At 35.5% G+C, this 21,640-nt stretch overlaps 1 protein-coding gene across 1 annotated transcript in view; it reads right to left on the reverse strand.

The window, feature by feature from the left end:
• LOC140171645 (inactive tyrosine-protein kinase transmembrane receptor ROR1-like) overlaps nt 1-21,640 on the reverse strand; it is a 462,163-nt gene that overhangs the window by 15,467 nt on the left and 425,056 nt on the right. Inside the window, 2 exon segments of the mRNA XM_072194972.1 lie at nt 8,106-8,136; nt 9,560-9,867. Coding sequence (XP_072051073.1) covers nt 8,106-8,136; nt 9,560-9,867 — 339 coding nt within the window.

Below are 21,640 nucleotides of genomic sequence, written 5' to 3' on the forward strand. Positions count from 1 at the left end.
TCCTATGCATGCCTCACATAAATTAAGGCGCTTTACGCAATTGATAAAAGAATTTAACATATTGTATAATGTGTGTTACACTCAGCGCAGCTGTTTTATTTATTTCTATTTTGCAATTCTGGTCATCTTCCATTGATTCTGATTTCAGAAACATTGCGTAAACAGCTGGATTTGTGCTCAGCAAACTCTCTAGTTCTATTATGTACTCAGTTGCCACTTTACATCATGCTTTCAGAAGCAGTACAGACATTTACAAATAACCCAATTTCTTTCCATCCATTTCTATTGAAACTTTGGTCATGCTGCAAGCAAGGCTATAATTATAGCTTTTATGTAGACCAACTGTGCTGTCCAGAGCTCTGTAAAAACTTGGCAACATGGTCCAACCATGCAAAATTCTGTGATGTTGTGCAAGCTGGCCTATCTCCATGTAATTTAATTTTTCCTACAAAATTTACTTATTTCATGCCAAATTTCAGCAGAATATGTGACTAAACCATATATTCAATCATTAGCCTTTTGAGAACTATAAAAAGCACCCATTTGTGTGGATTACTGGCTTTATGGCAACCCCCTCTTAGAATTCAAATGTCAATATGACGTGAAAGATCCATGTATATGTGTGTGTTCTGTGTCAAGTACTCGGCTGTTTTTATCAAATGCGATAGGAATCCTGGATGAATATTTCATGAGGTTATTGTTTGTTTGTTTGTTTGTTTGGACATAAGTAAGCTTTCTGTGTCACTCCACATACATTTTAATGAGATATATTAAGAAGAAGCCAGATGGTATCAGTAAACACTGTTACATACACAAAAGATTAACTTATTCATCTTTTAAAGAACAATAGTTTATATTACACACTTCTCCCAATTTATCAACCATTTTTAAGAGACTTTAGAAAATTGTACAGATTTTTTTGTGTCCACAACGACAGATCTGTCGAATCCCTTACGGATCCTTACACCCACGAGATCATTGGCAATTTAAACAATATACCTTTTGAATACATTCACATTTATCCATAAATACTTCATCAACAAAACACCTTGAAACAGCCAGAAAGCATGAAGGAACAAGCAGAGATGTTTGCAACGAAACCTGGATGAATAATAAAGGACAGTATAGAATAAAATATGTATGGATGAGACTTGGTATAATTTGTATGCATCAACATGAATGTTATGTTATACATCTTGTGAATTCAAACAACTATATGTACAGACAGAGAAGGCAAGTAAAACACAAAATGGGCTATTCCAGTTGACATCCTTACACCCTGTGTGGAAGACAAGACCTTAATATTCCACACAAGGAGTATGAATTTCAAATGGGATTACCTGAATGAGCTTGAATGGGTGACACTATTTGAAATTTACATCCCCTGTGTGGGAGATTAAGGTCATGTGATCTTTTGGGGGGATGTAAGGACAGGGCCGTAGCAAGCGGGGCGGCCGGGGATGCCATGGCCGCCCCACTTTTTGAGAAATTTGTTATGTTTTTCTTTATATCTTTATTTCAATTTGTAATTTGGCCGCCCCACATTTGTGATGGCCGCCCCACATTTTTCAACCTTGCTACGGCCCTGTGTAAGGATGTCAACTGGAACAGCCCAACATATAGATGAAGTCACATAGAATCAAATTCAAGATGCTGAAGCCTTCTCCTCTATTTAACCATACCACGACCTTTGACCCTGCCCATCTGAGAAATGAGAGTGATTTTTTGCACCATCCATGTTCAATAGACTTCATATTAATTACAAAAGTAACAGACAAACAAGTAGGAACGAAGACAGAGATGGATGAAAAAAACAAACAGACAAATTAACACTAGAAAATCATATCTTCTCAATATGCTTTAATGGAGCATTTCATGATCCCAGCATCCTCTTTTTGAGACAGTTTTCAGTAGATATCCAGGAAAAAGGCTTATTCCCAAAACTTCAGTTTATTCCAATTTTGCGTTTGCGAGATATACATGGTTATGAGTTTTACACTTCTTTTGTTCTGGTGTACCAGACAAAATTCAAATTTGATGATATTTTGCTTAACAAATTAATTTCCAGTGGTATAAAAATCTCAACTTGTTTTGAGAAAAGTGGGGGATGAGGCTGTGGATGGATCATGAAATGCCTCTTTAATAAAAGCACTAAATAAGAGAAGGCGGTTTGTCTTATGTTTCAAACTTGAAAAAAAGAAAAACCCACACATTTATGTAATCCGTACTTTTAGTCCCACGCATCATATCTAAGATACCAAGTCTATCAAGATTATCAATTCAAATTACTTGCGACCATATTTTTCCCTCAAACCATCAAAAGAATCAAACCATTACTACCTCGTCTATCACTCTGCCTTCAGGGTCCAATTTCTCTTTAAAAAAACACTCCAGACGGGTTGAATAGTTGGACAGAAAACTGCATTATTGATTTCAATTGACAAAAATCAATGTTCCTTTAATACAACAAACAAATCTTTCCGCTGGACTTTGAATTCGAGAAAGTTAAAAAAAATGAAAAGAACAAGAAATAAAAAGACCACTTAGAGGGCGGACAGGGCGGTATTCACATTTGATCATTCAATCTCTTTTATTGATTTCATATCAATTTACATGCCAAGCAATAAAACCGATCTAGCATTCTTCACTTTCAAACAAAAAAGGGGGTAATTTTCCCTGCTGAATTACAATGACAAATAAGCAATTCAACACTCATGCAAGCGTGGACAAAAAGAAAAAAAAGTGGGTTATAAAATTTGTCTTTTGTGAAAGGTTCTCAAAGAACTAGATATGATGTTGGGCTGAGGCGAGGATAAAGTCTTTAGAAATCATAATATTGGGGTACTGTAAGTGAGACCGTATTATAGAGTCTATTTTGGTATAGAAACTGAATCTGGATTTGTGTAATAATAGGCGAGTGTATCCACTACCTCACGCTGGCAGTGAAAAGGTGTGCATTACATGCTGGGATCTCTATTGATGGGATCTACCCTCAAAGTGAGTGAATGTGTTTAGCAGCCTTTTAAAATTCACATTCTATATAGCTCACAGCCTGCATTGGGCTGTTCCAGTTAAAATCCATACACCCTCTTTGGAAGACATGTCTTTAATCTTCCACACAGGGAGTGTGAATTTCTAATAGGGTTACCTGAATGGGTGACTGTTTGAAATCTACATCCAATGTGTGGAAGATTAAAGTCATGTCTTCCACAGGGGTGTATGGATTTCACCTGGAATAGCCCAAAATTGAGCAACAGGGTTTTATAAATGCTGTTGCTAGTTAACTCCTTTTTAGCAAACTTTCTTTAAAAATAGCATGACCTTTTAGATAAAAATTGACAGCAATGACAAAACTATCAATTGATGAGTAAGAGGGTGAAATGACAATAATCTTCATAAATATTTGATTTTAAATAAATAAAAAGAATTCACACGCTGTTGTCAATCTAGAATATTGGTGTGATGGAAAAGGAATGTTAATAATAAGATCCTCTTTGGAGCCCCTGCCTGCTGTAACAATGGATCTCAGTGGTTTAATATACTGAAATATCTTTGAAGAAAATTTTACTTGGTAAGATTTTGTACTGCGGGCATGTTGGAGGGGAGCATGACCAAGTGGTGCTTGCACTCAAATATTGATACAAATAAAGCTGACACATAAGAGGAATGGTATGGACTCTACAACAGAGATAGCTTGATATAAAAGGGGTACAAGGGTAGTATTAAGGGGGGTAGTCTGCATTTTTTTCTTATATTGTCCAATTTTTGCCCCAAACGGTATATTTTCAGAGGATAAAGTGCAAGATTAGGGTGGGGAATGCCCAGTGGCAGTGCCAGGAATTTTTTTCATGGGGGAGGATGGAGGGGGCTATGGTGGGGGGCAAGGTGAATGGGAATACCCCTTCCTGGTGCAGCCACTGTTAAATACACCCTCAGATAGCAGTCAGCAGCTAGTATCACAGCTAATGAAATGCAGAAAATATGCCTAATTGATGTAAAGAGATACATATAGAATGAAGAGCACACTATTGAATAGACCTTTGACAAGTAGCAGCAGACGACGACGATGACAACTTGAGGGAAATCTTAACAATGCAGTCTGCTAACACTGTGCCTTCTTGCAATTTTGCTTTCTTTGTTGATTTTGCAGTGAACCATTTTGTGGTGTTCTTGCAACAAACTTTTGGGGTGCTACAGATGGGGATCCCCAGTCAGAACTCTGCCCCCCCTCCCCGCAGAGTTGCCCTCCAGTAAAACCCAAAGTTACAAAATGTCCACTTTTTGCAGCAATTTTGTGCAAACTTTATTGATCTCCCCCCTGAAATTCACTTTGCCCTCCAATGCCCCCCCTCCAAAAAAATACAAACTTCTGGCACTGCCAATGAGTCCTGCAAATTAGTCACAGTTCAGTATAGGTTAATTGCAAGGTTCTTGAAACAGTCTTCAATACTGTGAGAAACTTTAACTCCAAATCAGTAACATTGGCTTACTTCGGTTGCTAAAAAAACCTGTAATCCATCGGCAACATGCAACATAGAAAGCATATTGTTTGTATTTCCTAGTTCCACAGGGAAACTTTGGTCAACTTTGCACCATATCTTTTTCAATAAAAAGCCGATGATGGCAATCCTCTAGCCAGACAGCTGTTTCTGCCATGGTTTGGTTCAGACAATCCAACTTGACTAAATCGCTATTACTTTTCTTTTTCAACATTTCCACCTTATTTTGTAAATACAAATTCACTGAATTCCCGGCTAGTTGAAAATGTGTGCATTTCATCGTGGAATTGATTCATGAGGACTGGTGAAGGTGTGTAAACTTCAATGTTTTGTTGAACAAGCTCAAACATTTTTGCTCAGAGGTTTTCGTCCTCCATGCAGAACACTTCTTCAGTAATTATCACCAGGCCCATATGCAGGATTTATTATGGAGGTGCTTAACCCCATGAGAACTACCTGCCTATTGGTCAAAAAGAAGTTTTCATTATGAATTGGACCAATCAGCAACTTTGTTAAAATAATTTCACCACACAAAAAATTGGGGTGAAATATTTGCAAAGCTCCTATCTGATTGGTGATTAAAATGAATATATCATGTAATTGACCAATCACCCGATCAGAGGTAATGTTTGATCGACAGGTAGTGCTCAGGGGGTTAAAATTCCAAAAAGTGAACCTTTTTTGAATGAAAAGTGCACTTGTGCAAATTTCTTGTAAGTGGGCCTTATCCTCCCTAAAATTACCTCTCATGGGGCTTTCTGAATGCTTTATCACCCAAAAGGGGACTTTTTGATAATGGAGCAGTACCACAAATCAGAGACCAGGCTTTTCCGCAAAAAATATATTTTGGGATGAAATTCATGAAAAGAATTGGAAAGATTTGTACTTTCAAATGGATTTTGTAATAAACAAACTATATCTTTGATAACCTTTCCATTACAAAGCAATTTTTACACACACTAGCAATTCGTTTGCCAATTCATGTTGCTTAAATCTTGCACCTTTATGTCCCATACACACTGATTACAGAACACTAACTGTGTGTTTCTACTGGTGAACGGTTGGCGGGTAATGCGGTTAATAGTTTAGAGTGTTACCGGTTAATGTGCTCAGTGAAAACAGATCAGTTCAGAGTGATGCGGTGTGGACACCCGGCAACTGTGATCCACCTCATTAGGTAGACCATGCGGTGTGACACCCGGTATTTCTGCCAGTAGAAACACTACGGTTAACGGTTGCTGGGTATTGAACTTCTTTTATGTACATTTTATGTATCACATTGTGACCTTAAAAGCAGCCCGGGGTCAGGAAAACATTTTCAGTACTTCCGGTACATACCACAACCCTTATTTTAAGCATCAGTAGAAACGTGCTGGTTGTTGTCTGAATCGGATTGTGGGTTACCAGGTAATACCGGGTAAAAATACAGAGTCCTCAGTGTAAACACGCAGAATGTTTAAGCTTTTAACATACAAGTTGCCATTGTAAACAAAATTATTGTACACCCCATATGCAAAAGAGTCAACCACCCCAAATGTGATTGATTTGAAATGCTTTGACCGATAAACATTGAATTACCAATCTGCTAATGTTTCTTATTATGTTATCTCCTCCCGTTTTCATTTTGTAAATGAATTGGAAACTGAAATTAACTTAATAAGTCCTTGCCCATGTACTGCTTTTCACACACCCTGTACACAAACAGTGTCAACAACCCCCTCCATGTCGTTCATCTCAAATGCTCTGACCGATAAACATTGAATTACCAATTTACTCATGTTTCTTAAATATGTTATCTACTTCGACTCTTTTGAGCACGATTAAGTTAGGCAAACACAAACGCGCCCTCGGGCTTTGAATGCTGGTCATGCAAGAGAGTTCAGTCCCTTTTTAAAGCATGCATGTGTCCTCATAAATGTCGTACATTATGGTATGTGGTATGGTGCATCGACTCGCCACATGCCCAGTACGATCACTGTTAACAATTTTGTGGTAATTTTGAACCAAACTTGTCAGAAATTTACTTTATTTTGTGTGTATGTTATGTTTTACTCTAAGCCAGCAGAAATAAAGGTTCTAAAAAGGTTCTAAAGTTGTCCTCTCAGCAGAACCCTTTGAGGTTCTCTAAAGAACCAAAAATGGTTCCAAAACCATCGAAAATGGCCCCGAAAATGTGATACAGAACCTTTTCGGTTCTTTAGAGAACCTTTTCGGCTCTTTAGGGAACCTTAAGGGTTCTCCAAAATTAAAGAACCTTTTTGAGAGGTTCAAGAGGGCGGGTTCTCCTGAGAGGACAAAAAAGGTTCTATTTAGAACCTTTATTTCTTAGAGTGTTTACTGCAAGATTAGCATCAACCTTCTTTGCTGTAAAATAACACAAAGTGCTAATAATAGCGACAAAACCACTTTTTTGTAGCATCTTGTAAACACCCACCTGACGGTGCTCAACAACAGGAAAGCAGAAAAGCATAAAAACACAAATAAGCTAACATTTTCCTGAATGTCATAAACAACTTCTGGTCTGGAAAACGCAGAGAAAAGAGCAAGAGTGGAAAATGGCAATGTTGGCTGCAACCTTGCTGATGGCAACATCAAGTCTGCATCAAGTTGTGGTTTGATTGACGTGGGTGTGATTTGGCACAAAATAGAACACAAGTTTGAAAACATATCACTGTATAAAGTATCGCAGCATCGCATCGCGCTGCGATGCGGAGTAAGAATCGGACTTAAGACATTACCAGTTTCTTGTCACACAAAGTGATGACACTAATGCATGGCATCTTCAATTGATATTTTTTTAATATCTAAGTTGACCACATTTTACAAACAAACATAATTTATGTAACGTTTATTTTCTTAATTAAATATAATATAAATTATAAGGGGTATGGTCCAATTTCTGATTTCTAAATTACATTGAGGCCTACTATGAACAATATGTTTTGAAATTTTGAGTTGTGTTACTCCAGCAGTTTTAAAATGAGAAGCAAAACATGTAAGGTAGGGGTCATCAAACAATTTTATACGGGGATGTGCCACACAGACTTTCGGATGCTGACCTCCTCTATACCTACTTTTTGCCAATTTTGCTACCCTTCAGTATACCAATTTTCAATGAAAAACACCCAAAATCACCCAATTTTGCTATAATTGGGTGTTTTAAGGGCACTTTTGTGAGCACATTGGTCTCCACTGCAAACCCACACATAGATATATATCAAAATCACTGGCAAGGTACCCCAAAACCTTGGCACATCCCCATATACCTTATACCCCCCCTCCCCTCCCAATTTCTTTTAGGGCTCATCAGTTGATAGGTTTCCCAGGATACCATGACCTCTGGATATCATTATTTGTATTAAGTGTTGTCCTCATTTGCATGTCTTTTAATGTTCTTAATGTCATATACCTTTATCCCTTGCCCATATGTTTTCTCTGATAGCGGTGAACCGTTGATTGGCCCATCAGGGCTCTTCAGTCTTATTGCATATATCACTCTGTTCATTGACCTTCTAAATGTCCGTTGGGCTATTGTTCACAATATTTATTGTACTTTATTTATAAAAAAAATGAAAACCAGTGATGTTACATCATTACATTGCTTACCTTTCACTTGGTGAATCACCAACAACAATATCTGAGGAGGGGGAAGAAAAGAAAAACCAGTAAGTTCGGAAATACAAATAAAACAAATGGGCTATTCCACTCGAAATCTGTCATACTCGTGTGGAAGATTTAAGAAAAGTTTTCCACAGAGGGAGTATGTTTTTGACTAATTTATTTCGAAGCCCATACTCCCCCAGTGTATGGCGTTACCTTCATCTTCCACAACTGGAGGGAGTATTTTAAATGGAAGTTACCCAATTGTCTATTCTATTTGAATCCCATACTCCCTCTCTGGAAGAGTATCTAGTAGCTCAGGGGTGTGATTTTCAAAGGGAATAGTCCAATAGTGAAGAACTCAAAACGAGCATAAAGTTAACAAAATAACTCTGAGGTTGTTCAGATTTGAAATCCTTATTTGACCAGTTCCGTTTAAAATCATATCAAACCTAATAGGATAGCTCCTTTTATTTGATCTTCAAAAATCAATATTTCCTCCAAAATGTATTTTGTTTTCTATTGAACATTATTTTCGCATTTTGTGGGAGCTGGGGTCCATTTCACTAAACTTTACAAAACTTCGTAAGTCTCGAAATCGTTCATAACTTAGGATGAGTCGTAAGTTCCATTTCAATTTCGAAAGATACCCTTCGTAAGTAATAGGTGTATACTACAGGAACCTTTTGTAACAAAAAGTTACGTCCAGTATTGGGTATTCGTAACTTTACAAACTGTTACTTACTTGTGTTATGAAGGGTTAAAAGTTTAGTGAAATAGACCAGGTCACATAATATGATAATATTAGAAAAAATGTTACATTTTTTTACAATCTATATTATTCTCCATTTTGAAATGTTAAAAAAAATGTATTGAAATGTGAATAAGAACCACTTTTAGTATTCATATAAAATAAATACAGGGATTTATAACGTGTGCAACTAACACCCACCAAATGGATATAAAGATGCTGTTGTGAAGCATAATTTTATGCATCTATATAACGCAATTACGTGAATTGGATACAATGAGATGGGGATATGGGAAGAGGTTAGATTTTAGAACCTCTTTCTATCAGTGTTTGAGGTAAGAGATATCATGCATGCTACTAACATTTTTAGGCAATTATTCAAAAATTGGCACCTCCTCATTTTTTTAATTTCTGGTGCTGCCAATGTTTCGCTACAATCTAACACAATGAATACCCTACATCAATGTATATATTTAACTTTTACACCTCTCCCACTGCAATAAATATTCCTTGCATATTCTTTGTTTACTATGCTAATGTTACAATTGTTTTCAAGAGTAAATGTTATCCAAACGGTTAAATTTCAAGCTGTTTCAGCACATCACATCAAATTGGGTGCCCCATTCCTTTTTAAAGGAATTTTTATTTAGTTTGGTATTCCCTACCATGCAGCCCCTACATTAATGATGTCCACCACTTCAGCACTCACCTTGAGAGATCGTTATTTTACCGGTCACTGATTTCGACCCAACGATGTTCTCTGCAATACACTTGTACAACCCCTCATGAATGGTATCCACATCTCGAATGGTCAATTTGGAGCCACCAGAATAATCCTGAATCGTCATACCTCCGATGCCATCTTGGATGAAGGCTGTGTTCTTGTACCACCAGTATGTTGGTGCAGGGTAGCCTTGAATTCTGCATCGGAGACTCACTTTTTGTCCGAGGCCGACGGTTACATCGTTCATGGGTTCTATGACTTCAAGGTAATCACTGCCATCTGCTGAAGGGGTTCTGTCAATTAAAAGGGAACAAAAATTGAAAACGATAGGTTCTATATCAAAATAATAATGATACACAAATAACATTTCTTTGTGTATGATATTAAAGAAAATGCTCCAAAATCAATGAATCCATCAAGTCGATCAATCTATCAGTCACATAATCAATAAACCAATTAAAATATACACATTTATGGACTCTGGTGTGATGGAATAATGTGATAGGAATCAATCTTGGAGGCAGAGTAAGAGCAGAATGAAGGTCTGTAATAAACATATATTAAAAGTACTAGCACAGCAGTGATCCCTACAAAGTACCGTAAAAACTCGATAGTTGGGCATATGTGCTTACTATCGAGCGCTTTTGAAAATGTACCCAAGTCCGGCGCTTTACCAACTGAGCTAATGGGGTTGAGACACAAATTTGCAGGTTTACTTGTTTGTATCGTATATAACTATGTGTATCGATGATTTGCTCAAAACCCTTTACAAGTGCTCAATAGTAAGCACATATGCTAACTATCGAGTTTTTACAGTATGCAAAAAAATGGATTTTGGAATGAAGGAAGAAAACAAGGGCTCTATATAAAATGTGAAACCTCGTTCAATTGTGTGTAATTGTAAGGTTACGTATGGACACCATCGTCCTATTAAAATTGACTAAATAAAATTATGAAATTTTACTCATATTATAAGACCTGCACCTTTACTTTTATCACTTGGAGAGAATGATAGCACACCTACATCCTTGACAAAATATGCAAAAATCTGATTTTTGATGATTTTATAGAATTTTTTTTATTTAGCAAATCGTTGACTTTAATTCCCACAAAATGTGAATTATCACAAAAAACTTAGTGAATGGATCTTTCAACAGGTTCATCAAAGTTCATCAAAAGTAATGAGCAAATTTTTTCAAGTTCACTCAACTGACACAAATTACATTTCAACCGGTATCGGAAAAGGGTGCGATTTTTGTTAAAGCGCTAATCGAAAATGTGACAAAAATAACATTTCACTCAAAATCAAACACCATGAATGTGATTTCTACTACTTTGGTTCAAATGTTAAAACCATTAAATTGGGCTATTTGAGTTGAAATCCCTACACCCCCTATGGAAGATATGACCTTAATCTTCTACACAGGGAGTGCAAATTGCAAATGGGGTTATCTGAATGGTTGACTCCATTTGAAATCTACACCCCCTCCCTCTGTATAAAATGTAAGTCACATATTCCATAGTGGGGAATATGGATTTCAACTGGAATAGCCCAACACAACAAAAATAACCAGGCTGGTTCATGTCAACACGTCATATAAAACATTGAAAACACGGAGCGGTGTGAAAACAACATGTTTTTTCCTACGTCAGATTCCTTTTGGTCGTTGTATGGCTTAAGGGTCCTACATCAACTTATTCAAGGCTAGGTTAAACAGGTTTGTATACAGCGGATATTTTTGATTCAGTTCTATGTGGGCTTCCTAGATCAAGTCAAGTATACTTAACTTGTAGGTTCATACACACGTAATGTTACGCATTACGCATGTATTTTGTTCCTAAAACAGATTGATTGTCTCAAGTATTGCAATGTACAAGCAGTAAATGATGTATACAGGTAAAATTGTAAAAATTCCTTAACAACATACTGTACATACACCTCGAAACCTGCACATACGTATAAGGGTTTTTTTTAGTGTTTTCCCCTTTGTGATGTCAGTCCGACCAAGGGAATGTTTTGGGAGTTTGTCCGCACATACGTGCAACTTATAGCTATATGTAATTGAATGTAGCTTCATAACTATCAAAATTGCTATTTTTTCCCGATCCCCTTTTGCAAATGTTATCAAATGAAAAAAAATTGACAAATTTATTGACTTATCCTTATTTTTTAAAACAATCGCTGGGATCACTGATAGAACCTTTAAGGTTATACCAAACTTTGGTTGATGTACGTCTAATGAAGCATTAGAAGTCAGGAAAATAGACATTTCATTTCAGGTGTAAACCATATAATGAATATTCCTACCCTTAGCTGTCCCCCGGCCAGATCAATGACCCCACTAATATTTAAATTCTTGAAGTTTTCACTTGCAAATTCAAGAAAGATACAATCACAATTACATTTGTAGTCGCCATTTTGCTTGGGGCAGCATCATGATAAGAAACGATACATCACTACTGATTTTTGACTAAGTAGAAGTGTGAACAAAAACTTTCAAAAATGATACATCCTGGATGAGGTACATTCATTCATAAAGACAGTGGCGTAGCATGGGTCATCATATGGGGGCACCAGGTCTGATTGGGTGCACAAGCCGCTTTTCGGCAATTTTCCTTCATTTTGCAATCAATGGGGAGCATGCTCCCCATGTACCCCTAAGACACTACGCCACTGCACAAAGATGATTGATTGATGAATTTTTCCTGTCAGCCGAAGATGAATTTTTTTTTGCATTTGGAGTATAAAATCAAAAATAATTGGCTTTTTCAAGGTACAAAATTAAAATGCAATAGGCCTACTCTAAACAGATTTATAAATACATATGTCCAAAGATTTGAATGATACAAGCAAATACTTAAAAAGGTTCAAAATTAAAAAGCTTACTCTGAAGCTTACTCTGAATAAATGAGCAGCCTCACTTTAAGTCATAAGTCCAATATGACATCCATCAATTCCTGTAAGCGATTCTACCTACTAACAAGCGTTATAGTCTCACTAATGCATCCAACCACACAATATGTGGAGGTGGTTATTTAAACAAGTATTAAAGGAACAGAGTGAGCAAAATTGAAAGGTTTCCCTTTAAGTCATCAGTCCAATTTGAATCCAAATTCCTGTAAACGATTAAACCAACTAAATTAACAAGTGTAATAGATACACTACTCTCTATTCCAGAAAAATACAGAACTAATTTTTTTGAATAAAAAAAATATTATCCTGTTTTGCCACATGAAAAATAGCTAAATCCTAATCCTTTAGTTAGTCCTAACTAGCGATAAAAGTCAAATTTTAATATTTTTGGAAATAAGGGCCAAAAACATGCGTTTTTAGGGTGTTTTTTCAATTCAAAATTCAATGGTCATCTCCCTTTAATGGTAGACAAGGTACTGTTGGTCGAAGCAGCCAAAAAAAATCAATTTTCATTATCTGAATCAATATATTATTAAAAAATAACACTTTGGTGTTTTGCAAAAGTTCATTCTACAAATCATATACTTGCTTAATTTATTGTTGTTAATGAGTTATGTACGTTTTACAAAAGTGTTGTTGTTTCAGCCCTCTTTACAACATAACTCAAGAACCACAGGACCTACAAAAGTATATCTGTGATATTTGAATTCTTCTACACGCTCGCTGCGAATTGAGCAATGCAATTTTTGCTAAAGCTCACTACCATTCGCAAGATGCTGCAAACTACTTTTTTTTGGCTGCTTTGACCAACAATACATCGTATACCTTTAAGTCGTCAGTCCAATTTGAATCCATCAAATTCCTGAAAGTGATTATACCAGCTAACACGTGTTATAGTCCCACTAACGCATCTGACCATACATAACCCTTCCAACCTGTCACAAGCTATATAACATGACGCAATGAACGATTTACGCTGAAGTCACTAACTTTTTTACAGAGCTGTTTAGATTCATGATTTTTTATGAGGGTTTCCAAGTTGCCAAATTAAATTCCTTGCAAATATGTTAATATGTTAACAGTTAATGACCACTCTAGCTCATTTGTAACATAGCACCCTAGCTTTTTATTTTTGAAAAATATTTTGAATAAAGATAATTTAAGCGACTTGAATTCATGATCATACAAGCATCAAACTATGTTCAACGGGGCAAAACATAAATAAATATTCAATATTTGCCAATATTCAACCATTTGGGCCCAGTCAATTGCATGATTCTAAGTATCGCAAACAATTTATATCAACTGCCACTTGAGAATCCTTGAACAAAAGTCTGATTCATCTGAACTCTTTTGAAAACATCTTTTTAATATTTTAGTAACATCTGCAGAGCAAGGGCTATTACGTAAACTATGCTTACGAAAACAACCAGGAAACAGCATCAGGGCCAACGGCACATCACTAACTGTCCACAAATCTGTTCAATACAGGAGGTAATTGACCGGTGTGTAAAAAATGCTATTCCAGTTAAAATCCACCCTCCCCCTATATGGAAGACATGACAATTTTCAACACAGGGAGTGTGAATTTCAAATGGGGTCAGTGGTGTAGAGTGGGTCATCCAATTGGGGGAACACTGACCATGATTGGGTGGCACGGGTATGATGGAGGGGGCACAAGCCATTTTTTGGCAATTTTCCTATGGAATTTTCTAAATTTTGCAATCGATTGGAGGGGAGCATGTGCCCTCCGTACCCCTATGACGCTACGCCACTGAATGGAGTTACCGGAATGGGTGATTCCATTTGAAATCTACACCCCCTGTGTGGGATATTCAGGTCATGCCTTCCACAGGGGGTGTAAGGATTTCAACCGGAATACCCCCAATGCGCCTGTATGCATGCGCACGGTGTAAACAGCCACCTTGTACCTTTTGAGAAGAAACAAATTACATCTATCGATGAGGCCATTTTACCATTCATAAGACCCCATTTTGTTTCAGTAACTGAGCTATTTTGCATGCATGCCCATGATGTAAACAAACCACCTTTTGAGAAGAAATATATTGCATCTATTGATGAGGCCATTTTGCCATTCATAAGATCCAATTTCAGTAACTGTGTATTGAGGTAAATTTCCCTGTGACCTTTATGTTGAATAAAGATAGGATTTTATTGATGTAGTTATGAAATGGAAATAAAGGAAATATTTCAGGTGAGACAATTTTGCCATTCATATAAAGATCTAATTTCCTTTTTATGTCTCTTTTATTGAATTGATCTTATCATGACCTTTATTTTGAATAAAGAAGACTGAATTTTGTTGACAAAATTGTATTCGTTTATTTCCTATTCCAGAAAAATACAGCACAAATGTTTTGGGATCAAAAAAAAATATTATCCTGTTTTGCCAAATGAAACATAGCTATCCTAATCCTTAGCTATAAAAGTCAAATTTTATATTTGGCCAACTTTTGGAGGGCCCAAAACATGCGATTTTTGAAAAAGACATGTTTCTTTCTAATAACCAACCATTCAATTAAAGTAATACAAAAAAGTGAAAATTAGAGCAAAATTTTGGCATATACTTAAGATTTTGAATGCTTAGACTTGTTCCAAATCTTCGATTTTTGTGACCTGATTGTCAGAAAACATGCCAAAAATGCATGTTTTTGGTTCTTTTTTCAAGAAATTAGTAAAATATTGAGCTTTTTCTTTTATTTCCAGTTAGGACTAAATGAATGATTAGGCTATGATTGAGCTATGTTTCATTTGGCAGAACTTGATTTTTTTAATTCCAAAAAAATAGTGCTGTATTTTTCTGGAATGGGGAATAGAGACTGGTACAATAATTATTTGTAATTCATAGAGATGATTGCTTGAACAATGTTTTATTGAGCTGACCTCATGGTGACCTTTATTATTTTGAATTTAGAAGATGTATGAATTTTGATGATGAAATGAGATTCGTAATAGAGAATGGCAAAATTTGCACACAGCAACAGTTGTCTTTTGTTCTCATATGAACTGAATATCATGACATTTATTTTGAAAATAAAAGTGGCATCCAAATTTTATTGGCAAAATTTGATTGGTTTTCTGTTTTCCATTTGCAATCTTTCTCAAATATATTACTGTACTATTACTATATCCATTTGTTCTGGTTGGTTCTCGCTAAGAGTGTATGAAACTGTTTTATATCATTATAGAATAAAAATATTTATTGCTTTAACTAAAATAAAATGCCATTTTGAATAAAACACAGGAACCATTGTTTTATTATTACGAAATATCCAAGAAAAGAACCAACTAAGATTGATTTTGAATGAGGCAGTTTCAGTCTTTGATTGATATGATTTTGAAAAATATTTTACTGCATTAACGAGATGACCTCTATTCTAAAATGGACACCATTTAATGAAAACCTTTTATTTTATTATAAAATTGCAATTTCTCGGAAATAAAATACAGATTTAATCCACTCTGTTCTGTCCATCCACAATCATATTTTATTTCTGCATATGAATTGTATAATGCAACTAAAGGTGACCTTTTGTTGGAAATAAAAGATGCAATTATTTTGTAGGAAAAAAATGGTTATTTTTGTAAAGATAGAGAGGAAGGGTCAAGAACTCTCTGCTATACATCACATCGTGCCACTACATCAATGCACGGTTCTGTGACCTGTGTGTGATGATAATGCTCATCATTTGACCTGGTATATTCTGGGTATCATAGCAACACTTAATGTTCAGTTCTTGCTTGAAAGTGTTTTATAATGACATTCTAAACAACTATTAAGTTAACTGTTAATGGAAAATTTGAAGCAGGTGAGAATTTTCAATGAAAAGTTGTTCTTAATGGTTATGGTCAGCATAATTATACATAGCTTTAGTTCAATCGTATCCTAATTTTATGTTTTTCTAATATTCTATTTTCAACTATATATCTGCATGATCAGAAAAGTTTTAAACACAGGGGGCTAGGAGCCCACATATGGGGAGACTGGGGGGCAATTAACACAAATGACTAGGCTCACCTGGAAAGACCCCCCTGATTTTGATTATTTCAGCTCTAAAAGACCCAAAAATTGCTCATTCCTCATATTTCTGGGGTTTTTTCAGGCGATTTTCAACCAAAAAGCCAAGAAAGACCCTTGATTTTGACTGTTCGCAGCTCCAAAAGTCCCCATTTTACTTGTTTGCAGCCCGGTTCGCAGCTCCAAAATACCCCCTTTTACCGGTACGCCGTCAGCTCCCAAAGACCCACCACCTCAAAATTCCAGGGAACATACCCACCAAAAATGTTTGATGTCCCCCCCTGGGTGGGGAGAGGTAGGAGGAGGAGGAGAAGAAGGTGACTGAGATTGAATAGCTGAAATGTGCCTGAAGAGGATGATTTGTATGATTTTATAGACCCCACTCCTCTGCTCGGGTCATTTTTTATGATATTAGGCTACTAAAAAGATTATATGACCAAATGTGAGTGTAAAACATATTGTTATTTACCGCTCACTCACGTCAAAAAAGGATGTTTAGCCTAAGTGAGATTTAAAAGGAACATGCAAAGAGGCTGCAATCGACAGTAGCAAAAATGCACGAATAACCATCATTTTTTGGGGCGAAAATGACCAGTTTTTATTTTTATTTTTGGAAAATCACAATAATGAATATAAGTGCGAGCCCGAAAATGAAATGTGGGCGGCTGACAGGAAACTCAAAATCTACCTGGGCTTGCTAAACTATATAGCTGTTTAGAGATCCAAGACTTGTTGAACATTGACGTATGACAACATCTTCACAATCCTTACCTCCTTAGACCATGTTTGACTGTGAAATAATACAAAACTATTAAGAATTTTTAGATGAAACAAATTCACAACACAAACTTTCAAAATTATATGTTGATCTACAGAAAGGTGCTTTCTCTATACTATTTTATGTAATCATATCAGTGCAATGCGAATATGCATTATGCAAAATTATTTCTTTCTTTTTTCCTTTTTTGATCCATCCAATACTTACACAAAAACCTGTCAAAATATTCATAACAAATATCCACACAAAGTCAAATCAATTTCTTAGAGTATTGAATAAATGGTAATTTTCGTGTACAGTTATTTACACGATTTGGAGTGAGAGAGATATAGTCCTAGATATTTAGGAGTTTTTTTTATTTTTGTGATGCATAATTACACTACGCATTCTATACATTATTACAAATTTCCAAGGTGTGAATTTGACTGTTGGAATTCCATTTGTAAAATTCACAAAAATAAAACCCTAGCGAAAATTAACACTTATATAGTATCTCTGTGTACTTACTTCTGAAGTTAATCATTTAAATTTAATTCAGCATCTGACAGAGAACACTATAAAGAAATGTCCCTGCGGATTAACAGCCAGGGGAATGAAAGATCCACCGAGGCGGGGAAGAAACCGCCAAGGCTCCGCAACTTCTCTTATTGAATTTTAATTTTTTAGAGCCTCGACTTAATCAATAGATGAGAACAAATATGCTAGTAAATTTTGTTTACTTTCCTGTAATTTTTGCAGTTGAAAATATTTTGTATAGTTTTAAGCTTACTTAAAAATATACGCACGTACATACGGACCTATATATCTTTTTGTCTTTATTATTCCTGACTTGCAAGTGTAAGAAAGTGTTAAATTTGACTAAAAACTAATGTCAGCCTTGAGTAGCAGGTTGGGGGCTTAAACGACCTACATTTTGGTTGCGTAAGAATGGGTCATCACTTGGTGTTCATTATCACAAGCTACCAGAAGCAAAGTTCATTCAGTTGACTTACAATACATGTATGTGTGTATTTTTATATTAATCTTGTAATACTGGGTATTAAATCTCATCTCTGAAAACATGGTTTATGCAATTTGATAAAATTGTCTACTATAAAAAAAGTTAAATGGCTTGAACTTTCTCTATATAAAGGCTAAGTGATCTTAAAATAGCAAATATTTATCCACATGAATACTCAGTGATGCAATCAGAAGGGTAGTCATGAGCTTCTCCCTCCAGAGGACCAGTAGCTTGACTCCCATTCATTCAGTCCCCCTGATGGCAGATCCCCCAGCTGCCCCCTCAAATGCAAAATACTAGTTATGCCACTGTCAATACTGCTGGAAAGCTAGGCATATTTGTACTCATAAATTTGTTATAAATTAAGACAATTTGGACATAAAAAAGAGCATCAAAACCAAATTGCACTTATTTGACCCCATGCCCTACATCCACTTCAAGCAAATGGCTGAAGGCAGATGCAACAAAGTCACTCATGTCAGCTTAAATTGGTCAGGTAACAATTTTGATGGATACCAATTAAGGAAGCTTAAAGACACCAGCAATTACTGTCCGTCCTGACCATCCTCATGGATGCAAAGCTGTGTGAAACAGTTGGTCTTTAAGAGGTTTTATATAGTGAAGTGAATTCTGATTGATATATTGAATGTAGAATCCCTTTTCTGACTGCTTAAAATAACTTTGAAGGTGGGTGACCCAGTTGTTTGTGGGTGCAAAATGTGACTTTTGGTCATTCAACATTTTTCAGGTTTAAAATGTGGTAGGGTTATGAGATCACCTCATACCAAAATTCAGGGGGTCTTCACATTTTTTGTGTGGGGATGTGTCATGCAGACCTACCAATTTTTCACCAAAACACCCAAATGTGCTTTTCAGGGCATAATTTGCCTAGAAATGGGCACATTGGTATGCACTGAAAAGCCACCCATCGTTATTCTAAAATCCCTGTACACCATCAACCAGAGAGAACCACTTCGGAACCAAAATCTACATTTTATGAAGTAGGCCTACATGTAAAGTGTCATATTTAAGTTGACAATAAGAATCTTTTGATATGCAGTTTCTTAATAAGGCCAAAAAAAGTGTTTTTGTCCTCGACTGCACTCTCATCAGATCTCGACCAGACCAATTTATTTTTTCAAAAAATTTTTTTTTTCAAAAAGCTGTGGAGGACAAACAAACCATTATTTTTTTTTGCCTAAGCAGATTCAACTCACTAACCATCACAAATCTGACTATGATCACTTTAAATTTCAACCTGATTTTTGACTCCATTCAGTATCAGTATAGCCCCCTCACACATATCCCTCGTATGCATGTTCACGCTCTGTACACTCTCTATACTCAAACCAGCTTCATAAATAGTTCCCACAGAAAAAAAATCTATATCAATTAAACCTGACTGTTTATATTATGTTCTCAATAGAAATGTGATGAATTGCCCTTATTCACAGGTAGAAATGGCACAAATTGGCCGTATTCAATCAATCATAATTAAAATGCAATGAATTACCCATGAATTAATAATAAATGTGTGCACCTTGTTTACACCATCAGTATACAGCAGTATAGACATGCAATACTTAGAAAAATTAACCTTTTTTTTTTCATTTTGTTCTACATGATACCAGAATATATCTTTCAATTCCCACAATGCATTTCTTTCCTGTACCGATTTGCTATTCACAGGCGGCGGATGACATGATCGAGCCGGCAACTTGTGAAACCGCCCGGCCGTATGGCATTTTCCAATATAGTCGGTTAGTTTTGTGGGGTTCATTATCGAACCCCAACGGTTTTAGCTTGTATTTATATTATTTATCAACATAGGCCTATTTTTTTTTTTTTTTTCAAGCGTTTTAAAATTTCACAATATTTCCATTCAATTATACGGTTGACGATGAAAATTACTGAATTTAGAGAATGCAATGCGGCCACCACCTGGCTATTCAATTCAGTACAACATGGGTCAATACCTCGGTTAACAGAGCTAATCCAGATCCCGCAATTGAGGTACTTTTTGTCACTATCTACCCATGTTAGCTCATGTTGCACTGAATAGCAAAATCCGTACAGGGAAGAAATGCATTGTGGGAAGTGTAAGATATCTTCTTTATACATGAGCTATTCACAAGAACTATTTGCTTCAAAGGCTGCACCAATGCCAGGCACCAATGCTGAGAATATGTGTACTCCTTTCAATGTATTTTCATCAAGATTTTAAAAAAACAGTAAAAATAAACATAAAAATAAATAAATAAAAGGCTGGATATGAGGCATTTTGAACCGGTTTCAGAATTTCAAAAATTAAACTATTTTCACAGTTTTTAAATGATTTCAAACTACACTAAAAATTTAAACATCACAAAAATGTTTCTAAAGGACTACAGCTACTTATAAAGAAATTGTTTTTCAGTGAAATGTAAACTTACTAATGCATGAAAATTATTACAACAAAAATTTGCTGGTTTATTTATAGTATGGTAAAATTGTATGGATGTTTTAACTTTGATGCATTATGCATTACCGAAGAAAATCAATGCGCAATTACCCAAACAAGAATTATTTGAATTGCCAATAAACTTGATTTAAAAGAGACTAAATGAATACTCTAGTGATCGTTTTAGCTTTTTTTATTTTAAATTTTAATTCAAAAATTAAAATTTCTTTGGGAATATGACAAAATTATGCTCTCAATGGTGTATAATGATAAAATGCATTAATTATATCGAGTAAGAGTGACTTGAATCTCTAATGATCTTATATTGAAATCAATAACTATCATGATCTGGGTTTTCCCCTCACTGTCATAGTCTGCACAATATCAAATATAAAATAATTAAATATTTCTCTAGACAAGGAAAATAAAAGGTTACAATCTTAATGCATATTGGTACAAGTACGGCTTAAGAATTATTACCAACATTGCCTACAAAAATATTATGCAAGCTTATGGCTCCATGGTTTTTTTTTACTGGTCTGAAAAATATATAATAATGAAAACTGCTGGAGGGAAAAAAGCTAATGCAGCTCCATTGTTTTTATATAGGTCTGAAAAAATCTTTTAGAAAATAAAATTTTTAGTGTGGATTTTAAATGGAACAGCCCGATGTTGAAGTTCAAGGAGTATTTTATGATCATAGCATCCTCTTTTTGTGAAAATTTTCAGTAGATATCATGAAATGCCCCTTTAACTTTTAACATGGCAAAAAGTTGTAACAAACAAAGAGATTAAACCAATGTTACTGTCTTCTACCTGTATGGCACATACTTTGCCAAAAGAAAATATCTTTCTTTTTTCCCTTCAAAAAATAGTTCATTAAAATTTTATTATT

The sequence above is a fragment of the Amphiura filiformis genome, chromosome 1 (assembly GCF_039555335.1).
Source record: "Amphiura filiformis chromosome 1, Afil_fr2py, whole genome shotgun sequence".
Lineage (NCBI taxonomy): Eukaryota > Metazoa > Echinodermata > Ophiuroidea > Amphilepidida > Amphiuridae > Amphiura > Amphiura filiformis.